The 19,693-nt window shown below is 44.8% G+C and overlaps 1 protein-coding gene across 1 annotated transcript in view; it reads right to left on the reverse strand.

Annotated features, from left to right (window-relative positions):
- Nucleotides 1-493: 493 nt before the first annotated feature.
- Nucleotides 494-19,693, reverse strand: part of EFCAB8 (EF-hand calcium binding domain 8) — a 39,551-nt gene continuing 20,351 nt past the window's right edge. Inside the window, exons 13-27 of the mRNA XM_054045021.1 lie at nt 18,962-19,110; nt 16,519-16,656; nt 14,291-14,398; nt 13,890-14,117; nt 13,338-13,408; nt 12,891-13,095; nt 9,967-10,221; nt 9,383-9,526; nt 9,067-9,288; nt 8,500-8,661; nt 6,265-6,433; nt 3,892-4,024; nt 2,593-2,797; nt 1,373-1,471; nt 494-960 (exon numbers count right to left, since the gene is read on the reverse strand). Of these exons, the coding sequence (XP_053900996.1) occupies nt 754-960; nt 1,373-1,471; nt 2,593-2,797; nt 3,892-4,024; nt 6,265-6,433; nt 8,500-8,661; nt 9,067-9,288; nt 9,383-9,526; nt 9,967-10,221; nt 12,891-13,095; nt 13,338-13,408; nt 13,890-14,117; nt 14,291-14,398; nt 16,519-16,656; nt 18,962-19,110 (2,495 nt within the window). The 3' untranslated portion in view covers nt 494-753. The remainder of the gene's footprint in view (nt 961-1,372; nt 1,472-2,592; nt 2,798-3,891; nt 4,025-6,264; nt 6,434-8,499; nt 8,662-9,066; nt 9,289-9,382; nt 9,527-9,966; nt 10,222-12,890; nt 13,096-13,337; nt 13,409-13,889; nt 14,118-14,290; nt 14,399-16,518; nt 16,657-18,961; nt 19,111-19,693) is intronic.

The following is a 19,693-nucleotide window of genomic DNA, read 5'->3' on the forward strand; positions in this document are numbered from 1 at the left end:
AAGGTGGGGCTATTCTCAACTCTGCCTTTGGCCCACTGCAGCACTGGGCAAGTCACTTACCCTCTACCTATCTAGAAAATGGAAACCCTTGCCTGTCTTACAGAGATGTTGTAAGAGTTTACACAGCTCTTAGAAAAGCTGCTGCAGGGAAGGTATTAGTATTAAATACTTTAGACATATGATGACAGTTGAGACTTTTTCCTCGTGATTATAGATTACATTAACTGTTGGGAGCAGAGGGCACCTCCCTACATACCCAGGACAACTCTACCATTGACATGTACTGTATCTAGAAGCTGCCAACCCTAACTTTTTTATGAAGCCTGCTGCATTCTGGTATTGCGAGCTCTGTGAAACATTCCATCCTGGTTTCCTGCACCTCTTCCACAAGGTGCATTTAACAGTTGGAATTACTCCAACTGGCAACATTTCAAGGCTCCATGACTCATTCCCTAAGAAAAACATGCAGTGCATTAAACTCCACGCGAGCACATAAAATAAATGTTACCTTTATTTGCAAGATCCAGCATTTTCTCAAATACGTTACCTGTTCAGAAACAGTTTCTAATACTTATAAAAACAGATGGCTAGAATGTCTAAGACTATTACAAACTATAAATGATGCATATATATTGTACAGATGCTAGCATCTGTTAAGAAAACAGAGTTTGTTTTTTCACATACCCTACACATTTTTTTCCTGTTACAGGTCAATCGATTTCAAAGGACCAGACGAGCTTCTTTCAGTAAAGTTCAGTCTTTTGTGCGTGAAGACAGTTTACTTTGTTGACAGGTTTTCAGATTTAGCTTGTGAGAAATGGCAGCAGATAAGCTTTTTCCTGACCTGGATTTTCTCCTAAAGTTTACTTGAAATTGTTGCATCTCTACCAACATTTCAGGAACTGGAGGGGGCGTGACATCCTGCAGATCAGCATACTGGATACAGTGATAGACCCTGGCCTTGGACCAGACAAAAGAAGTCTTGTTTGGAAATTTTTAGAGGCTTATTTTGCATTTTTAGGCCTTGTTTTGTAGTAGTCGTAGAAGGAAAAAATGCAGCAGTAGCACAAAAAAATGACTATACTGTCCCACAACCCATCAGCCTCCTGTTCGAGATCCAAAGATAGCCTGCCTTGCTTTAAAACCTCTGCTCCAGCCCAAGTCCTGCCCGTCGCTACTCAACTTCTATTCTTTTCACATTCCTATCATTGGCCTCCTTTCTGCTCCCGTCCATCTTACCATTTGTGCAAGATCCTTCTCCTCTGCAGCGCCTACATCTGAAACCACCTTTCCATTGTCAACGATGAAAGACATCTCCCTCAGACATTCAGGCCCCGAGGGTGTAGCTTCCAGTGGAAAGACATTAACTAACCTGCTCTTTGTGGGTAACACAGGCCTTTACATCTGGGAGGAATTCAGACAAATGACGCCTCACTTTTTGCTTGTAGAAGGAGCCCAGGATCTCACTCTTCTGTGATAATTATATTAAAAAGAAGAATCAGGGGGTAGCCGTGTTAGTCTGTATCCACAAAAATAAGATGAGACGGGTACCCAGAAGTCACCTACTACAGGACAGGCCCAACAGGGAAAATAACAGACCACCACTGGTCATCACATACATCACCCAGCTAAAATCTCTCCAGCACATCATCAACGATCTACAACCTATCCTGGAAAACAATCCCTCACTCTCACAGACCCTGGGAGGCAGGCCAATCTTCGCTTACAGACAGCCCCCCAACCTGAAGCAAATACTCACCAGCAACTACAGACCACACCACAGAAACACTAACCCAGGAACCAATCCCTCTTACAAACCTCGTTGCCTACTCTGTCCCCATATCTACTCTAGCGACACCACCAGACGATCCAACCACATCAGCCACACCATCAGGGACTCATTCATACGCAAATCTACTAATATGATATATGCCATCACGTGCCAGCAATGCCCCTCTGCCATGTACATTGGCCAAACCGGACAGTCCCTACGCAAAAGAATAAATGGACACAAATCGGACATCAGGAATGATAACATACAAAAGCCAGTAGGAGAACATTTCAATCTTCCTGGACATTCTATAACAGATTTAAAAGTAGCCATACTCGAACAAAAAAAACTTCAGAAACAGACTTCAAAGAGAACCTGCAGAACTAAAATTCATTTGCAAATTTAACACCATTAATTTGGGCTCGAATAGGGACTGGCTGTCTCACTACAAAAGCAGCTTTGCCTCTCCTGGAATGGACACCTCCTCCTCAATTATTGGAGTGGACTACATCCACCCTGATTGAATTGGCCCTGTCAACACTGGTTCTCCACTTGTGAGGCAACTCCCTTCTCTTCATGTGTCAGTATAATATGCCTGTATCTGTAATTTTCACTCCATGCATCTGAGAAGTAGGTTTTTTACCCACCAAAGCTTATGCCCAAATAAATCTGTTAGTCTTTAAGGTGCCACCGGACTCCTTGTTTTTATTAAAAAGAAGGCAGTTTACTACATTTGTTTCCCTCTGCAGGATTCTTCCTCCAGCCCTCTGTACATTGTCCCTTTTAAACAGCACGTCAGACAACAATACTGGTTTCCTCACCAGCTTCCCCTTCTCTTCCCACTGGTGCCACTCAGCCTCAATTTGTTCATCCATGTAACGGGTGAGTCGCTTCTCTTTCTGGATCATTTTTTGGAAGTTCAGATTAACATCTGAGATTAGGCCTGATTTTCCGTGCAATAAATTCGTCATCATGGACTGCTGCCTCCTCTGCTGGCTAAGCGTGTGCATGATGCTTCGCGTACCTCTGGGCACAAAGGCATAAGGAGAGGATTAAACTTCCACAGCAAACTAAGAGTCTTGCCCCTCTTCCCTAATGCAGCAGAATGGAGCCCAGCCTACTCATTGAACTAGGAAATATTGAAAGCAGACGCTGTATTAGGACTAAGCAAAATAATTAGGATAAAATAAGAGGACTTGAACTGGACTTTTTGGGTTCAGAAAAAGTCAGCACCATTTCCCATTTGCCCCTCCCAGCCCTCTTATCTATCATTTTCTCAGCTCTCTGCCCTTCCTAGTTCGTGGTGGGACTCGGCACGTCTGCTTCTAACACTGGCTGCTGTCCTGAGGCCCAGCTCTGCCCTCACTACTCTCAGTGGTTTCAATCTGAGTTGATGGGTGTATGTGAGGACAGGACTAGACCTATGGTATTTAGTGTCCCATCAGACACAGAACAAATCTTCTCAGAGCCGCCCTAGAAACACAGAAGCATCAGGTGCTTTAGAGAAGGCTCCATACATTTTTCTTGTGAACGGAACCTTTGGGAACGGAAAAATTGATTGAATTTTCTCAAGTCTAAATATTACAGACCCCAAAGCGATGTCTACACTACAGACCTTACTGCTGTGCCACTGCAGCGGTGCTGCTGTAAGGTCTCCCATGTATGCTGATGGGAGAGAGCTCACCTGTCAGCATAATTAAACCACTCCCCAATCAAGTGGCGGTAGCTATATTGGCAGGAGACGCTCCACACCGGCACTTTAGTCGGTGAAACTTGTCCCCCTCAAGGGTGTGGTTTTACTGACAAAAGTGCTGGTGTAAACACAATCCAGGAGAGACAGCCCTAAAAATCCAACTTCGAACCGTGGAGAAAGAGACTGAACACTTGCTGAACAGAGATTTGTAACAGATCATGGCAGCTACTGGGTTTACCCCCCACCCCGCTGACAAAAAATGAATGAGTTTATCACTTCCTTTAACCATCCCTGTCCATTATTTCGAGTTCAGATACAGACTGCCCCAGCATACGGGACAAAGACAGAGGCGATCGTATTGATCCTCCATGCTGGAAAGGCATTTGCTTAAATGTGACTCTTCAAAGACTCATTCCAGTTCACTCACTCCCAGTGAGGGAACTTGCCCTCATTGAGCACTTTCAGGGTTTGAGTGGAACCAACTCTTCGGATTTCCGATGGCACCTCAGCTGGCCTCAGATACTGCAGCCCAACGTTCCACAACGACTGCCCAAAGGTCCCTGCCATTTAAGCCAGCAGAAAAGAAAGGTCAGAATGGATAGTCCAGACACAGCAATTAACACCTGCCTACAAGCAAACCTCTCACTCGTTTGCCTTTGGAACGGCTGGCGAGTCCCCATCTCTGCAGAAAGGAAGGTTTTTGAAAGTGAAACGGATGATAAACCCAGGACTTTATGGTGGTCACTATGCTACAGATCACTAGAGATGGGTGGAAATTTATCAACAAAATGTTTTTCTCTTCAGACTATGCCAATTCATCAGAACTGAAGCTTTCCATGGAAACTTACTGGCTTTGACTAAACTTTCATCGGGAAGATTTCTCAGATCCAGGATGGACTTTCCAGTCAAAGCCAAGAGAGAGAGAGAGAGACAGACAGACAGACAGACCCCCATCCCCAGAATAGCCCTTTGCAATGGTTCAGACTTGACCTGAGTCTCCCACAACCCAGGTGAGTGCCTTGGCCACTGAGCTATCATTGGCTACTCCAGGGTGGACCGTTCTCATTTTATCATGAAACACATGGAAAGGTCTTCGTTTGGTTCTGAAGTGGAACAAAAACTAATTGTGAAACCTCAAAGTTTTTCACAAAATGGGACCGTGGTTTCTGGCCAGCCCTACACACCACAGCCTGGCTCCAGGGCCCAGCTGAAGAGCGGAGCACTCTCCATTCCCACTGAAACCAATAGGAAGCGAGAGCACTCTGAACTGTCCAGGCCTGAGCCCTGAAGAACAGCCCCCAACCACCTGAACTATAGGAGAACCGTCGTGCCAGCCAGAGATCACTAGAGCGCAGCCGCACTTGGGCCACAAACTCACCCTCTCCTCTCTGTTTAGGTTTAAGCTCTTTGGGGCCGGGCCCCTCTCCATGTAGCACAACGGGGACCCATTTCAGTTAGAGCCGCTAGGTGCTACCATATTACAAACAAACAACAGCATCCCACACCAGTTTGGGGGGAGGGATAGCTCAGTGGTTTGAGCATTGGCTTGCTAAACCCAGGGTTGAGAGTTCAATCCTTGAGGGGGCCATTTAGGGATGTGGGGCAAAAATCTGTCTGGGGATTAGTCCTGCTTTGAGCAGGGGGGTTGGACTAGATGACCTCTTGAGGTCCCTTCCAACCCTGATATTCTATGATCTATGATTCTATGACCGTCCCCTACCAGGGGCATGCTCCTGATAAGCCCTTTGCTCTCCGGGGTAGTGTAGAGCCAGCTAGCCACGTCAGCAGCACAGTTTGGGAAGCTTTATAGCCCCATTCCACCACCAGGGCAGTGAGAAGGGACTTTCACATGGGGCGGTATCTGGCCCTGAGTGTTTGGGGCAGACCTCTGTCTAATGGAAATGGCATGACATCAGAGTCATCTACCCCAGCTTCCTGGTAATCATGGCTAACTTGAATGAGAACTGTTACCAAAATAATTTTCTTATTTCCCTCAGCAAATGAGATTGTTTTTAAAAAAAAAATTGACAAATTGGATTGAAATTCTCTCTTTTAAAGTAAACTTTACAGAAAAGGGGGAAATCCTAGAAATGGGAGTTGTATGGCATCATTTCTCTTATCTACAATTCTGTACACAGCTGGCGTCATTTCCACAACATGGGGGCTCCCAGTCAAGCCTGTACTATAGACCAACCTTACCTTCCCAAGGGCTGTCACATGTTTATCTTTCACATTTTAGTAAGAAATGGCACTATGCCTGGGATGGCTTCAGGCAGTACCTGGGCATTGGTAGCTCAGCCCAAGATTCATTCCCTCTAGGGCACCTGGCATCGGCCACTGTCAGAAGACATGACACTGGGCTAGCTGGAGCTTTGATCTGACCCAGTTTGGCCGTTCTTATGTGCAGTGTTCTCCCTGAAGATTTTCAGCTGGGTCCTGGGCCATGAGGCGACATCCCTGTAGTTTCATAGTCTTTGGCGAGAGTTGGCTGACACTTTCCCTTCTGCAGCACTTTCCTCACATTATAACCAAAACTGCATTGATGGGCTCAGAATATTTCTAAGGATGTCGTTTTTGGTGGGGTCAGCTGTGGTCCAATTAGACTGAGCTGAGAGCCAGCCATCCTACTCAAATAAAAATCCTTTCGAGTTAACAAATTGCACTTAAGTTAGGAAGCCAGTTTTATCTAGCAAGACAGCAAAAGTGACCCGTCTATTTGTCTCTTCTGTCTCATAACCAAGGTGGATCTCTAGAAAACACCAGCTGGTATGAATGGCTTTAGCATTCCAAACAATTGTACCTATGTGCCTGCCTGAGAGCATCCAGAGTTTGACGTTGCAGTCATAGCTGGACGTGACAATCAGTCTGAGCTTTTCCACATACACAATGTGGGATACATTCTTCAGATGACCCCTCCAAGAGTTTAGAAGATCTGGGGGGACGAGGGTGATACTCCAGCCATCCAAGACCTGCAGAACAGATGACATGAGAAATTAATTTGTGAAGATGCTCACTTGGGAGAAGGTCAACAGCTTATAAAGGTTTGTGTCATGTTTAAACTAATCTATAAATCATCTCCACTCCCTATCTAAACTAATTTTATGGCCGTTATCACCATAGTATTTAAATACCATAAGAATGTAATCTACCAAGAAACAAATTTTCATCCCTTCCGGTTTGTGGACAGCAATGATAATGGTATAAAGCCAGTAGGGTTCTATAGTTCTGACACCTTTTCAACCATAATCTGTAACTATCTTGATAGCAGTATGCATCAGCTGGCAAAGTCTTCCTTTTTTATCCCAATTCCACTGGGAATCTAATGGGTTGTATCCAGTACAATACTAGGGAGTCTACAAAGTCAGGATCCTCTTGGTCCATATTTCTCAATTTAAAGAAGGCAAGTATTTGTTTTTCCCTCTTGCTATGAAATCACATCTCACTGAGCCAGGAAGGGTTGAAGAACCTCCTCCCTTCCTCAGAGAGATGGTGTGAATTTAGTGCAGGTTACCTCCAAGGGTGAGGAGAAAGGTATGTTTTCATAATGTCACTCCAGAAAGAAAAATAATCCTGATATTTATATTGAAAATAATGTCATGCATCAGCACGTCTATTGATACCTTCCCAAAAGCAATGAGACCAACCCACATAGCTTAGTTAATCTACCAAGTATTTCAAGAGGTTGTCACAGACACTGGCAGACCAGGTGCCAGCTCACATCAAGGCCCGTAGGCCTCACTGTACAATGACAAATGCAGAGCTGGAAGCCAGTCTGACTCACCTCTGTGTTAGTATTGTTAAAATAGGTATCAAATTTATAAAAATGTGTTAGTGTTAAGCATTTCATAAACTCTAGTGAGTTGCTGCCTGCATTAATCTCACTTATAATGTCTGTATCCCAGGTTATAAGGTAGTATTTAAGTGTTTACTCTGAACGTGTAAACCCTCAGTCAGGAGAGAAGTATTACCAAGTGTGAAATACTAGTTTGCCACAAGGGGCATCATCTCCTGCCCAACAAAAGAAGGACCATAGACACCAGACAAGCCATTGTGGAAAATCAGGGGACAGAAGACTTTGCTAATTGCTCCCCCCACACTCACAAAGAGGAGATGTGCACAAGCACTCGTCCCATCAGCTTGAACTCTGGGAGGAAGGCAATAAAAATCCACCAAGAAGAAACTGAGATCTGTGTCGCTTGAACTCTGAGAGGCAAAGATTTCTAAGCATAAGCAAGGGATCCCTAGCCTTTTTGCCTGGGTTAGCCCTAGAGGGCTTATAGAGCTTGCATATTACAGCAGCTTCTATTGCCTTTTGGAACCTAAGACTTACTCATTCGTATGTGTTTATCTGCTTTAACTTTGTAAATAACTCATTTCTTTTTTCTTAGTTAATAAATCTTTAGTTAATTTATTATAGGATTGGCTACAAGCATTGTCTTTGGTGTAGGATCTAAAGTGCAGCTCATCTGGGGTAAGTACTTGGTCCTTTGGGACTGGGAAGTTGTGATTTTTGGTGTAAGGGAGCATCTGTCACACAAAGGCAAGTTTACCTGGGTGCCAAGATAGATCGGAGTACCCAAGGCGACTGTCTGACTCCATGTTAAGCCTGTTATAAGTGCTTGAGGAGTTCACACTTGATATGTGGATGGTAAAATCTAAGTGTAGAACTCACAACCAGTTTGGGATTTGTGCCTTGCTTCTACACAGTCTGCCCTGAGGCTGGTACTCATGCTTGAGCGCCACTTCAGACAGCTTGACAGTCATACTTCCAATAAGCTCCTAAAAATGCATGGGCAATATTTGTGAATATAGGGAGGGTATTTTCAAAAGCACCTACATGATTTAGGAGCACAAGTCCTATTTATTAGGCAGGGACATCTTAGAGGCCCACAGAAAATTCAGTCCATTACAAAAACTCTGAAATGCCAACCCCACCCTGAATGTGATGAGGAGAGCTTAAAGGAAACAAGGCTATGCCACTGCTAATTAATATAATGTATAAACTCTTTACAGTACAGATTCTGCAATGCACTACCTCATTAGTTTCCATCGATGGATTTTTTCTGGCAGGAACTCTACAGTATTTTGGGATTAGGTGACGAAACATGTTCTCATTTCTACGAGATGTTTCTGTCTTTCCTGCCCTGGAAACTTTCTTTACCTCTTTTGATTTGCAGTAATTCTCGATATCCCAGATCTAAGGAGAGACTTTGTTAGTAACTTTTTAATTTTCATTTTCATTTACAGAAACACCATGTTGCACATTCCCCTGAAACTGGCTAGGAAGTGACCAGTCACACTGCTCCCATTCACCATAGTATGAGTGGTGCACATAACTCATCCTCCAGTTTTCATTCTTGTGACATCTCTAGGGACAAAAAGATAGTCCCATTTGCTCTCCAGCTTTGTTTGTTCATTCACTGGGTTTTAAATTAAGGTCTCAAGTTTTCACACAGCTCATTACTTTCCAAGCCTTTCAAATGGAACAAGCGGTTTGGTCTGTTTTGAACAGCAGACAAGTTACAAATCCTATGACTTTACTTCTTATCTTCAGAGTCAGACTTTCAAAGAGGCTGTTTTTCAGACATCATAAAACAATCACCTTAATATAACCTAGGGAATCTCCAGTCAACAAGATGAAGTCCTCTGGATCCGTGGACATGGTACCGACTACTGCATTTACATCACCACCATGTACTGCCTGAAATTTGCCCAACATCCCCCCGTCACTACTGACTGACCAGGCATAGATGTAGCCACCTGCAGAGCTGGTTAGCAAAATGGCTGTGTCAGGAGACTGCTCACGTGTCTCCAGGAAAAGTATCTGCAAAAGAGAAAGCCATAGCAACACGTGCCCTGTCCACTCTCACATCCACTCGGATTGCTGGGTAGGTCAGAGAGAAATGTAGACGTCTAACCTTTTCCACAGCAGCTGGGAGGCCCTTCAACTCTTCCTGCCAATTTGGATAGGGTTGCTCTTGGTTGCTGGTTTCAGCAGCATCTTGGTCTTTGGGAGAATCACTTTCTAGGTCAGTATTTTCCCCTCCTGGAGGCTGGGCTGCCTACAGAATCAAAAACACCACCACATACCTTTAGCCAGGCCTTACATTGGAGGCTGATTAGGTTCTGCTCTTCTTGACAACAGACTCTGCAGGGTGGTAAGACAAGACAGTGCTTTTTGGGGGGGCCAATATTTCTTTCAACCTTAACTACAAGAAGTTCTCTGTTATAAGGCCAGGTCCTGAGACCCCCTTACGGAGGTGAGTAAGGGCCAAACGAAGCAGAGAGCTGGGTAAGAAACATGTGGCAGAGGGTGGGGGGTGAAAAGAAGCAAGAGTACCAGGAAACCACCTTCACTTTTCACCATTTGTTGTTTAGGGCATGGTTCACTGAGTAAAAGACAGCAATGCTTATGCTGTGACATGTCTTCACCCCAGCTTGGAACCAGCCAGAGATTGTTCTGAGTTTAGCCTAAATCACAAGAGCTTTCACAGAACCATACCTGCTGCCTTTTAGCTTCATCCAGTTGCTTTTCTCTGGACTGTCTTATAACAGATGGAGCAGGAGCCAAATTTCTGCATGGGCCAAAAGAGGAAACGGAAGGATTCTCGGTAGTTGAAAGCCTAGCTGCCAAGCTAGTCCTTGAGTCAGCCCAGCGCTTTTTCCCAGACTCTGCATAACAGCTGAGCTTTACGGATACTGATGGTTTCTTTGGGATATTTCCTCTGCTGGGATCTTCCTTCCTCTCAGTGAATACCTAAGCAATGGGAACAAAAACTGCATTTCAGTGTGAAACGGTCCCTTGAGACTTTTCCCATCTTCCTTCTTCAAACTGCTATATCTCATCCCATCTGCTGGACTGAATTACTGAAGAGGCAATGGGTTCTTCACTTGCAAAGCAAACCCAGCCATTCTGGCCAGCAACATCACTTTTCTGCGGCAGTAGCTTAAGGAGAAGTAGAATCCCTGTTTCTATTGAGAAGTAGCTGCCAGTGTGACTAAATTAGGGTCTGATCTATCTCCCATTCATAACGTCTGTGACTTCAGTGAAAGGAGGATGAGCCTTTAACTTGTGGAACAAATACCAATGCAATATATTTTCAGTACAAGATCTGGAGGTTCATAGTGGTCAAAGCTTCCCACAATCCAGCCTTGTAAAGCATTGGAACAAAAGGAGGAGGGAGAAAAATCGTTGTTCTTAACCTCTGAGGATAGGACAAGGAGCAATGGACTTAAATTGCAGCAGGGGAGTTTTAGGTTGGACATTAGGAAAAACTTCCTGTCAGGGTGGTTAAGCACTAGAATAAATTGCCTAGGGAGGTTGTGGAATCTCCATCATTGGGGATTTTTAGGAGCAGGTTGGACAAATACCAGTCGGGAATGGTCTAATATAGTCCTGCCATGAGTGCAGGGGACTGGACTAGATGACCTCTCGAGGTCCCTTCCAGTTCTATGATTCTATAAAACCATGATGCACTTACAAAGCACCACACAAATCTATGCTCTGTCCCCCAGTGTGCTAGTTCTGTCCTGTAAGAGCTAAAACAGAATTCTGGCTACTGACATGCAAATGAGCCATCAAGTGACTCCACAATTTCAATTTCCTCCAGTGATAGGACAGCTGCTGTCTCAACAAGGTGTGCACGCTCTGACATGGACAGGAACAGACTTGTCCTGTGCCTCAACCAACTAGAAACCAAGATATTTATTAAAAACACAATTGACTGTACTTTAAATATCTTGTTTCTGATTGGCTGGAGTATTATTAATATTCATAATTTTATTTGGATAACTTCTCCATCACTCCCAACTTCGCATGTAGAGGACATCTGTCCACTAGCACAAAACTGTAAAACTCATCAGATTGCCAGGTCCCCATTTGGGAAATGCCCAGGAGTGGACGAGCAGGGACATTATAACTCAGGATTGCAGAACATTCGTAGAACTAAAGGCGCACAGCCTGGCTCCAGCTATCATCAGTACCTAATTTTAGTGAGCAACAAATTAAACTTTTTTTTAAATAAAAATATATTTTCTAACTGTAAATCATAAGAACACAAGAACGGCCACACTGGGTCAGAGCAATGGTCCTTCTAGCCCACTATCCTGTCTTCTGACAGTGGCCAATGCCAGGTGCTTCAGAGGGAATGAACAGAACAGAGCAATTTATCTAGTGATCCATCCGCTGTCCTCTAGGCCCAGCTTCTGGTCGTCAGAGGAATAGAGATACCCAGAGCATGGGGTTCTGTCCATGACCATCTTGGCAAATAGCCATTGATGGACCTATCATTCATGAACAGAGTGGCTGAGACCTTGGGAATTTTTGCCTTCCTCTGCAACGTGGGGCATGGGTCACTTGCAGATTTAAATTAGTGCAAATAGTGGATCCTCTGTAACTTGAAGTCTTTAAATCATGATTTGAGGACGTCAGTAACTCAGCCAAAAGCTATGGCTCTATTTCAGGAGTGGGTGGGTGAGGACCGCAAAGCACAGGTCAGACTAGATGATCATGATGGTCCCTTCTGGCTTTAAAGTCTATAATTCTTTTTGAACCCAGTTACACTTTCAGCCTTCACAACATCCCTTTAACGACTTCCACAGGTTGACTGTGAGTTGTGAGACAAAAAACTTCCTTTTGTTTGTTTTAAACATGCTGCCTATTAATTTCATTGGTTCTTGTGTTATATAAAGGAGTAAACAACACTTCCTTATTCACTCTCTCCATACCATTCAGGATTTTATAGACCTCTATCATATCCCCGCTTAGTTGCATCTTTTCCAAATTGAATAGTCCCAGTCTTATTAATCTCTCCTCACTTGGAAGCATTTTTGTTACCCTCCTTTGTACTTCTTCCAATTCTAATATATCTTTTTTGAGATGAGGCGACTAGAACTGCATGGACTATTTAAGGTGTGGATGAACCATGGATTTATAATAGTGCCATTATGATATTTTCTGTCTTACGATCTATCCCTTTCCTATTGGTTCCGAACATTGTTCGCTTCTTTGACTGCTGCTGCACAAACAGCAGATCATTTCAGAGAACTATCCACGACGAAGCCAAGGTCTTGAGTGGTAACAACTAATTTAGATCCCACCATTTCGTATGTCGTGACAGAGCAATCTGATTAGCTGTTAGAATGTGGTGCACACATCCCCTCAATTTAACAGTAATCAGAAGGCACATTTAACATACTCAAAACATACTTCGGATGAAGTGGGTTGTAGCCCACGAAAGCTTATGCTCTAATAAATTCGTTAGTCTCTAAGGTGCCACAAGTACTCCTGTTTTTTTTTTTTTTTTTTTTTTGTTTTTTGTTTTTTTTTTGAGGATACAGACTAACACGGCTGCTACCCTGAAATTTAACATACTGAAACACTGAATTGTGTAGGAAACAGAGCTGGGCAGCTGTTCTCGAACTTACCCTGTTTGGCATAAGGGTCAAAGGACTCTGGGATGCGTTAAACCTGCAGAGTGCCTGTCCCGAGTCTGTACTCCAGATCACTACATCTCCATCACATGAGGCGGTAGCCAAGAGTTGACTGTTATATTTGGCTATAGAGAAGATGTCCTCTGAGTGGTAGGATTTCCAGTGTTTGTATTCAATTACCTCATCTTCTTTAACATCTCTGGTGAGCAAGATCAAACAGTCATCCAGGAAGAGCAGTGTATTTAATGAAGTTAGAAGGAAGTGGACTGTAAAGTACAACAAATCCCTCTCAAGCCCATAATCCGCTTCACCTTTTAGACATGGGTATGTTTAAGGAGACATTTGGTACACAGCAGGGTTAGAGATAACGAGCCAGCAATGGGAACCAAGGAAATACATTTGTACATGGGATCATGTAATCCCCGCCCATTTCCTACTTACAGGTACCATGTAACTCTTTTACTCCAGCCAGTCACATATATCTTCAGATTGATATACAGAATTCCAGTGATCTATGGGAAAGACACAGAAACAATGCTAAGGTATAACTAGTAATTGCCTGAAAAACATCTGCTCACATATGCAAAATCCACACTTCTCCATTTGTGCAAAATTTGCACAAATCAGATAATTGTGCACCAAATTACCCATCACTGCTGTCACACTTGGTCAAACTGCATGTAGGAAGGCAGGTTTTATATGCACAATGGATGCCTCTGCAATGTTTTCAGGGTTTTTACAGACAGTTTGAAAGTCTGGCCCTGAAAGGGCCACCTTTCCAAGTAAAACTGTTACTGGTATTTCAGTTTGTCAGTTTTCTCCCACTCACTTATCCTAGGACAAAAAAACACTATGATAACACCACCCCCTGCTTCCTGGCAATCTGAATCAGAGCATAATGAAATGGTGCTTCTACTCCAGGCTGGGACAGAGGAGAGATGCATGTGACAAGCACTGATAAAACACATCTCTCTTCTTTCACGAGGTGCTTACCTCCGTTTTATCCAAGTGAGGCATCTCAAGCAGACAGGCCCCATTGTTGAAGTTCCAGAACTTGATGGTCCCATCTTTCAAAGCAGTAATGAGGCGTCTCTCCGGCCCATCAAAAGCCATTGCTGTTATTTCAGTGTGCTTGCCCTCTGAGGTCATAAACTGCATCATCTTTTGCCCAGTCATGATATCCCAAACTCTGACCATCCCACGATGACAACCACTCACCACCTGTATAGACCACCATGAAGAAGTACATATTGTCAATCTATCAAGCTCTCAGCATTTCTAGGTCATAAGATATAATGGGGGGGAACAGATCAGTGCATTAGACATTGATACGTCATTACAGCAGTTTATTAGTGACCACAGATATTAAGACAGTTTATAATCCTGACACTCACCTGTTTGAAGTTCCTGTTATACAGGGCTGTACATAGCGGCTGGTCATGGGACGTGACTTCTGAGTTAATGGTTTCCATGAATTCTACCTCTCCATAGAAGATTCCAATCTGGATGAAATAGATTTAAAAAAAACATAAGATGCAAAAACAAACATTTCTTCAAAAAGAACCATCAGGATTTGAATAGAAGATGAATTATATGAATCAGAGCTGCCACCTCTAGGCAGCGAATGGAACATGGACTAAAGGTATGTAGATGCTTCAAGAACAGGGAAACCATCAGCAAAGATAGCCCCTCAATATTACTATACCTCCCAAGGAAAAATAAGCCAGGACCTCAAGAACATCTGCATTGCTGTGTTACTGATACCAAAGTGCCACTTCAGTCCATTGAAATACCCAGACTATATTAAAAAGAACAGGAGGACTTGTGGCACCTTAGAGACTAACACATTTATTAGAGCATAAGCTTTCGTGGGCTACAGCCCACTTCATCGGAACCAGACTATATTAGTTTTTCAGGATGACCAGCCTCCTGCAGATACACTGGAAGGAATGTTAGGTTACATCCAGATATTCCTTCTTTTATGGTGGGGTATCTGGAACTGGTGTCAGAGCAGCAGTTGGTCTGCAGAGCCCTGCGTGGATACAAAATTTGTATCCGCGTCTGATCCGCAAAGATGGTCCGCAGATATACGCAGATCTGCAGGGCTCCAGATAGAGAATTTGGATCCGCGTCCATCCACGATCCACAAACATGGTCAGCAAATATCTGCATCTCTATTCCGAACCTCCTACTGAATAAAAATCCAGCATTTACTAATACCACCACCATGTATCACTGACAGTATTTAGCACTTTATGTCATCAAAGCACTGTAAAAACACTTATGGGCAGGACCTTCCAAAGTGCTGTGTTCATGCAGTTCCCATTGACTTCAATAGGAACTAATGGCACCCTACGAGAAGCACTCAGAACTTTGCAGGATCAGACACCAACAGAGGGCCAAATCCTGCCTCCTTGACTAATGCGAACAGTCCCACTGACGCTCTGCTCTGTTCACATGAATAAGATGAGAATTTCAGTCAAAAACTTGTTTACAATATCCGTGTGAGGTAGCTAAAGAATATTACTGTCCCAGTTTTGCAGATGAGTACAGAGGCGGAAGTTAGTTGACCTCCACTAGGCCACACAGCAAGCCAGTGGCAGAAATGAAACTAAAGAGTATGTGCTCCTGAGTTTGTCTCCACTAGGCCATGCTGTGTTTCAGTGGGTAGACATTCACCCCATGCAGGACTGGTTAGGATTTTTTGATTAATTGTTTTTCAGCAAAAATATCAATCTGGTGAAACACAACCTGCTGGTGAAATGGGGTCTGCTTCAGCAAATTTCCCAACTCGACAAAATGTAGAGAAAAAAAACACTTTGAAAAATAGTTGAAACATTTCATTTTAACATTTTCGAAAAGAAAAATACTGGTTTTGCGGTTCAAAACAACTTTTCATTTTGAAACTTAAGCTAGTTAGACTGAAAAAGTTTAAAAAAGAAAAAAGGGCCAAAATCAGACATTCCAAAATTATCCAAACAAAAAACATTTCAATTGACCCAAACCAAGAACTTACGCTACATCTACATTTGAGCTGGGAGGTGGGATTCCTTGCTTGTGTACAAAAACCTGCACTAGTTCTGCTCCCAAGCCAGGATAGCACAGGCAGCATCTCAGGCTCCCTGGAGTTGTACTTGAGCAGCTAGCCCCCACGCTACCTCCAACTACACTGCTATTTTTGAGTGCTCGCTCGAGCAGAACTAGCACAGGTATGTCGATGCAAGCTGGGAACCAGACCTCCCGGCTCAAACAGAGATGTGGTTTCAGTTTTTTTATTTGTTTACAGTCAAGATTTCAATCTTCCATTCCCATTCTGATGGTAAAAATTTTCAAACTCTCAAAAACATTTCCAGGTTGGGAAAGACATTTCCTACCCAGCCCCGGTCCCACGTAGGCCCTAAAGGTTTAAATGGTGCATAAGCCTCGTGTTGGCCCTTTGCACAAGAGTGAATTTAAATCAATAAGAACTTTGAACTTCGGTCAAAAATGAATCACTCACTGATGTCTGCTAGAAAGATGAGCAAAGAAAGGAGAGAGGTCATCCCAAAAATGTTTTTTTCCCCTTTTGTGAAAGAAAAGGGTACATTATGTCTTCTGTTAAAAGGTAAAATAACTAACTCACGGAGAAGGTGGTGCAGATAAGCATATTGTTTAACGCGCTGTAATAGGCATCAACAATCGGGCAATTTCCTAATGAGATACTCCTGCCAGGAATGGACTGGAGACAAAAGTGATCCAGCAAATCCCAAACACGGATATTCTGAAGGATGCAGGAAAGAAACCAGAAGTCAAAGGGATTAAGGCATTCGTGAGCACATTAGAGAGTTCATGCTGTTTAGCAGCTCAACCCAGAGGAAATAAATGCTTCCCATTCGCTCAGGCCAATATCCAAACACATGCACAATCCCAAGGTAGAGCTGTGTTCCCTGCAATAGCCCAGGAATGGAGGCAAAAGACCTACCAGATAGACGCCGCCTTCCCCAAGGAAACCAAATATCAACATTCTCTGGGAAATTTTTGTTCTGTTTGCAGAATTCCAGAGAAGGCAGCACTAAAGTATGACGTTGCACTAGCTTTAAATTACAATACAAGCTATATGAATGGAATGCTTCGGGGGGTTGAGTCAAACCCACAACTTACAAGGAGATTCAAAGCTAAAGCTAAAATCTTAATATTTGAGCCTTTTCTACTACCCTGGTTCTTCCTCACACCAATGTTAGTGAGCTGAGCACCACAGACAAGGACACAATAAAAAAGGCTCTTTGTACCCGACATCTACTCAAGATGGAGCTACAAACAAAGGTAGAACGGCATCACGGAAGATGGCCAGGGACTGAACAGTGTTACTGCTTCGCTCTAGGTTTTGATGGGGTTAAGACAAACAGGGCCTGAGGAAGGCAAGGGGGAGCAAACCGCATTTTCATGCTTTGGGACCCCCTAACTAAACAGATGTGGGAGCTTGCCAGGATCATGGCAGCTATAATATTTGACTGACTGATTCTGGTGCCCCTCAGTCACCTGCTCCTGGCCTACAGAGAATGCAAAGATGTAGTTTTCTATTCAGCGAAGCCAGTTTCACCAACGTTTAACCTCTTTTTGAAGAGCATGCGCTAATTACACGAAAGGCTCCTCTCTAGGGTTACCATACGTCCGGGATTCCCCGGACATGTCTGGCTTTTGGGTCTTTAAATAGCCGTCCGGGGGGAATTTGTAAAACGCTAAAAATGTCCGGGATTTCCCCCTGGACGGCTATTTAAAGACCCAAAAGTGGCTGACAGGGCAGCCGCGCCGGATTGAAACACTCACTTGGGGCCTCTCCGGCAGCAAAAGCCCCTCCCCTGCAGCTTCAGCATGCCAGTAGCACTGCGCAGTGCATAGGCACCAACTTTAGCTCCACCCCCCCGCTCCCGGCTCCACCCCTTCCCCGCCCCCATTCCAATCCCTTCCCCAAATCCCAGGCCCCGCCTCCTCCCCCGGGCATGCCGCTTTTCCCCTCCACCCCCCTCACTCCCAGACTTTTGCACGGCAAGCCTGGGAGAGGGGAGAAGCGTAGCACTCAGGAGAGGTGGCAGAGCGGAGGTGAGCTGGGGCAGGGGGGCGCGGGGAGGGCTGCCCCCAGCAGGTAACCCACTCCCCGCCCCAGCTCACTTCCGCTCCGTCTCTGCCTGCTGCCTTGAGCGCGCAGCCACGCCGCTCCGCTTCTCACCCCCTTCCTCCCAGGCTTGCCACGCGAATAGCTGATTCGAGGCAAGCCTGCGGGGGGGTGGGGAGAGAAGTGGGGCGGCTGCACGCTCAGGGGAGCAGGCCGAGCTGGAGCGGAGGTGAGCTGGGGTGGGGCAGGGAGCGCGGCGAGTCAAGGGACAGGGAGCGGAGGGTTGGATGGGTTGGGGGGTTCTGGGGCGGGCCTGTCAGGGGGCAGGGGTGTGGAGAGGGATTAGGGCAGTCAGGGGACAGGAAGGTTAAATGGGTTGGGGGGGGGCAGTCAGGGGACAGGCAGTGGTTGGATAGGCGTGGGAGTCCCGGTGATCTGGTGGGGGCGGGGGTGTGGATAGGAGTCAGAACAGTCAGGGGACAGGTAGGGAGTGAGGTCCTAGGGGGCAGTTAAGGTGGGGGGGGTCTCAGGAGGGGGCAGTCGGGGACAAGGATAAGGGAGGCTTAGATAGGGGGTGGGGTCCCCGGGGGTGGTTGGGGCAGGGGTCCCAGGAGGGGACAATCAGGGGACAAGGAGCAGGGGGGATTGGATGGGTTGGGGGCAGTAAGGGGGCAGGAAGTGGGAGGGAGTGGCTAGGGGGCGGGGCTACCCCCTGGAGCGTCCTCTTTTTTGAAAGTTCAAATATGGTAACCCTACTCCTCTCTCCTGCTCCCATGTCAGCATTAGAAGAATCTCTCTCAAACCTCATACAAATCCAGCTGGTTGTTCAGACACAGCTCCTGCACCCATCATCCCCACCGACGTGTAATCTAGTAAGTACTACCGATATTTAGACGCTTTCCCATTGCCCGAGCAGAGAAATACATAGCTGCAAATGCAGCAAGCTATTTTTCCTATAATCCAGACTTTGTACTTTGTCTTTGGAGATGCTGAGGATGGTGTTTCTCTTTCCATTCACTATTATGTGAGTCACAGCAGTAACGTGGCCTTTCATCAGCGTTATGGGGCTGTTGGTAACAAATGGATTCCATATTCTAACCAGTGGATCCAATCCCCCGGTCACTAATGTAAAGAAAATACATTTTAGTTACAAAAGAAGACAATGATGCATCTAACTTCTCCAGCATCCCATGAAGGAAACACTGGAACAATACATCAGAAGATGCTTAGGTCCAAACCTAACCCGTCTCCTTGTTCTAATTCAAAGTAATTACCACACCTGACACACAGAGGAGAAAACCTAGGACCATGATATGACTAACGAGGGGGTGAAGCACAGATTGGGAAAGTTCAGACCTGTATCCAAACTGTGTGTGTTCTTCCACAATCGCCACTGGATATTTATTTGAAAATAGTTTTTTTTCCCCTACATATGCTTAAATCTTAAATAAGGCCAAGCCTTTGTGTCATACTCAGTCTCCTATTTAGAGTCTGAAATACCACAGCATTCTAAAACTGGCTTAGAGAGTAACAGATTCCACCAGAGAAATAGTGTCACACGCTTTACTTGTACTTGTGTTGCAGACTAAACGGAGTTAGATGTGAGACACCTCACATCTCTCTGGATGACGAAGTAGGGAATTTTTTTTTTTTTTTGGCTGATTGATAACTTCAATTAAAAATGTTCTCAGGCCACTAAGAGCAA

Source organism: Malaclemys terrapin, chromosome 12 (assembly GCF_027887155.1).
Source record: "Malaclemys terrapin pileata isolate rMalTer1 chromosome 12, rMalTer1.hap1, whole genome shotgun sequence".
Classification (NCBI taxonomy): Eukaryota; Metazoa; Chordata; order Testudines; family Emydidae; genus Malaclemys; species Malaclemys terrapin.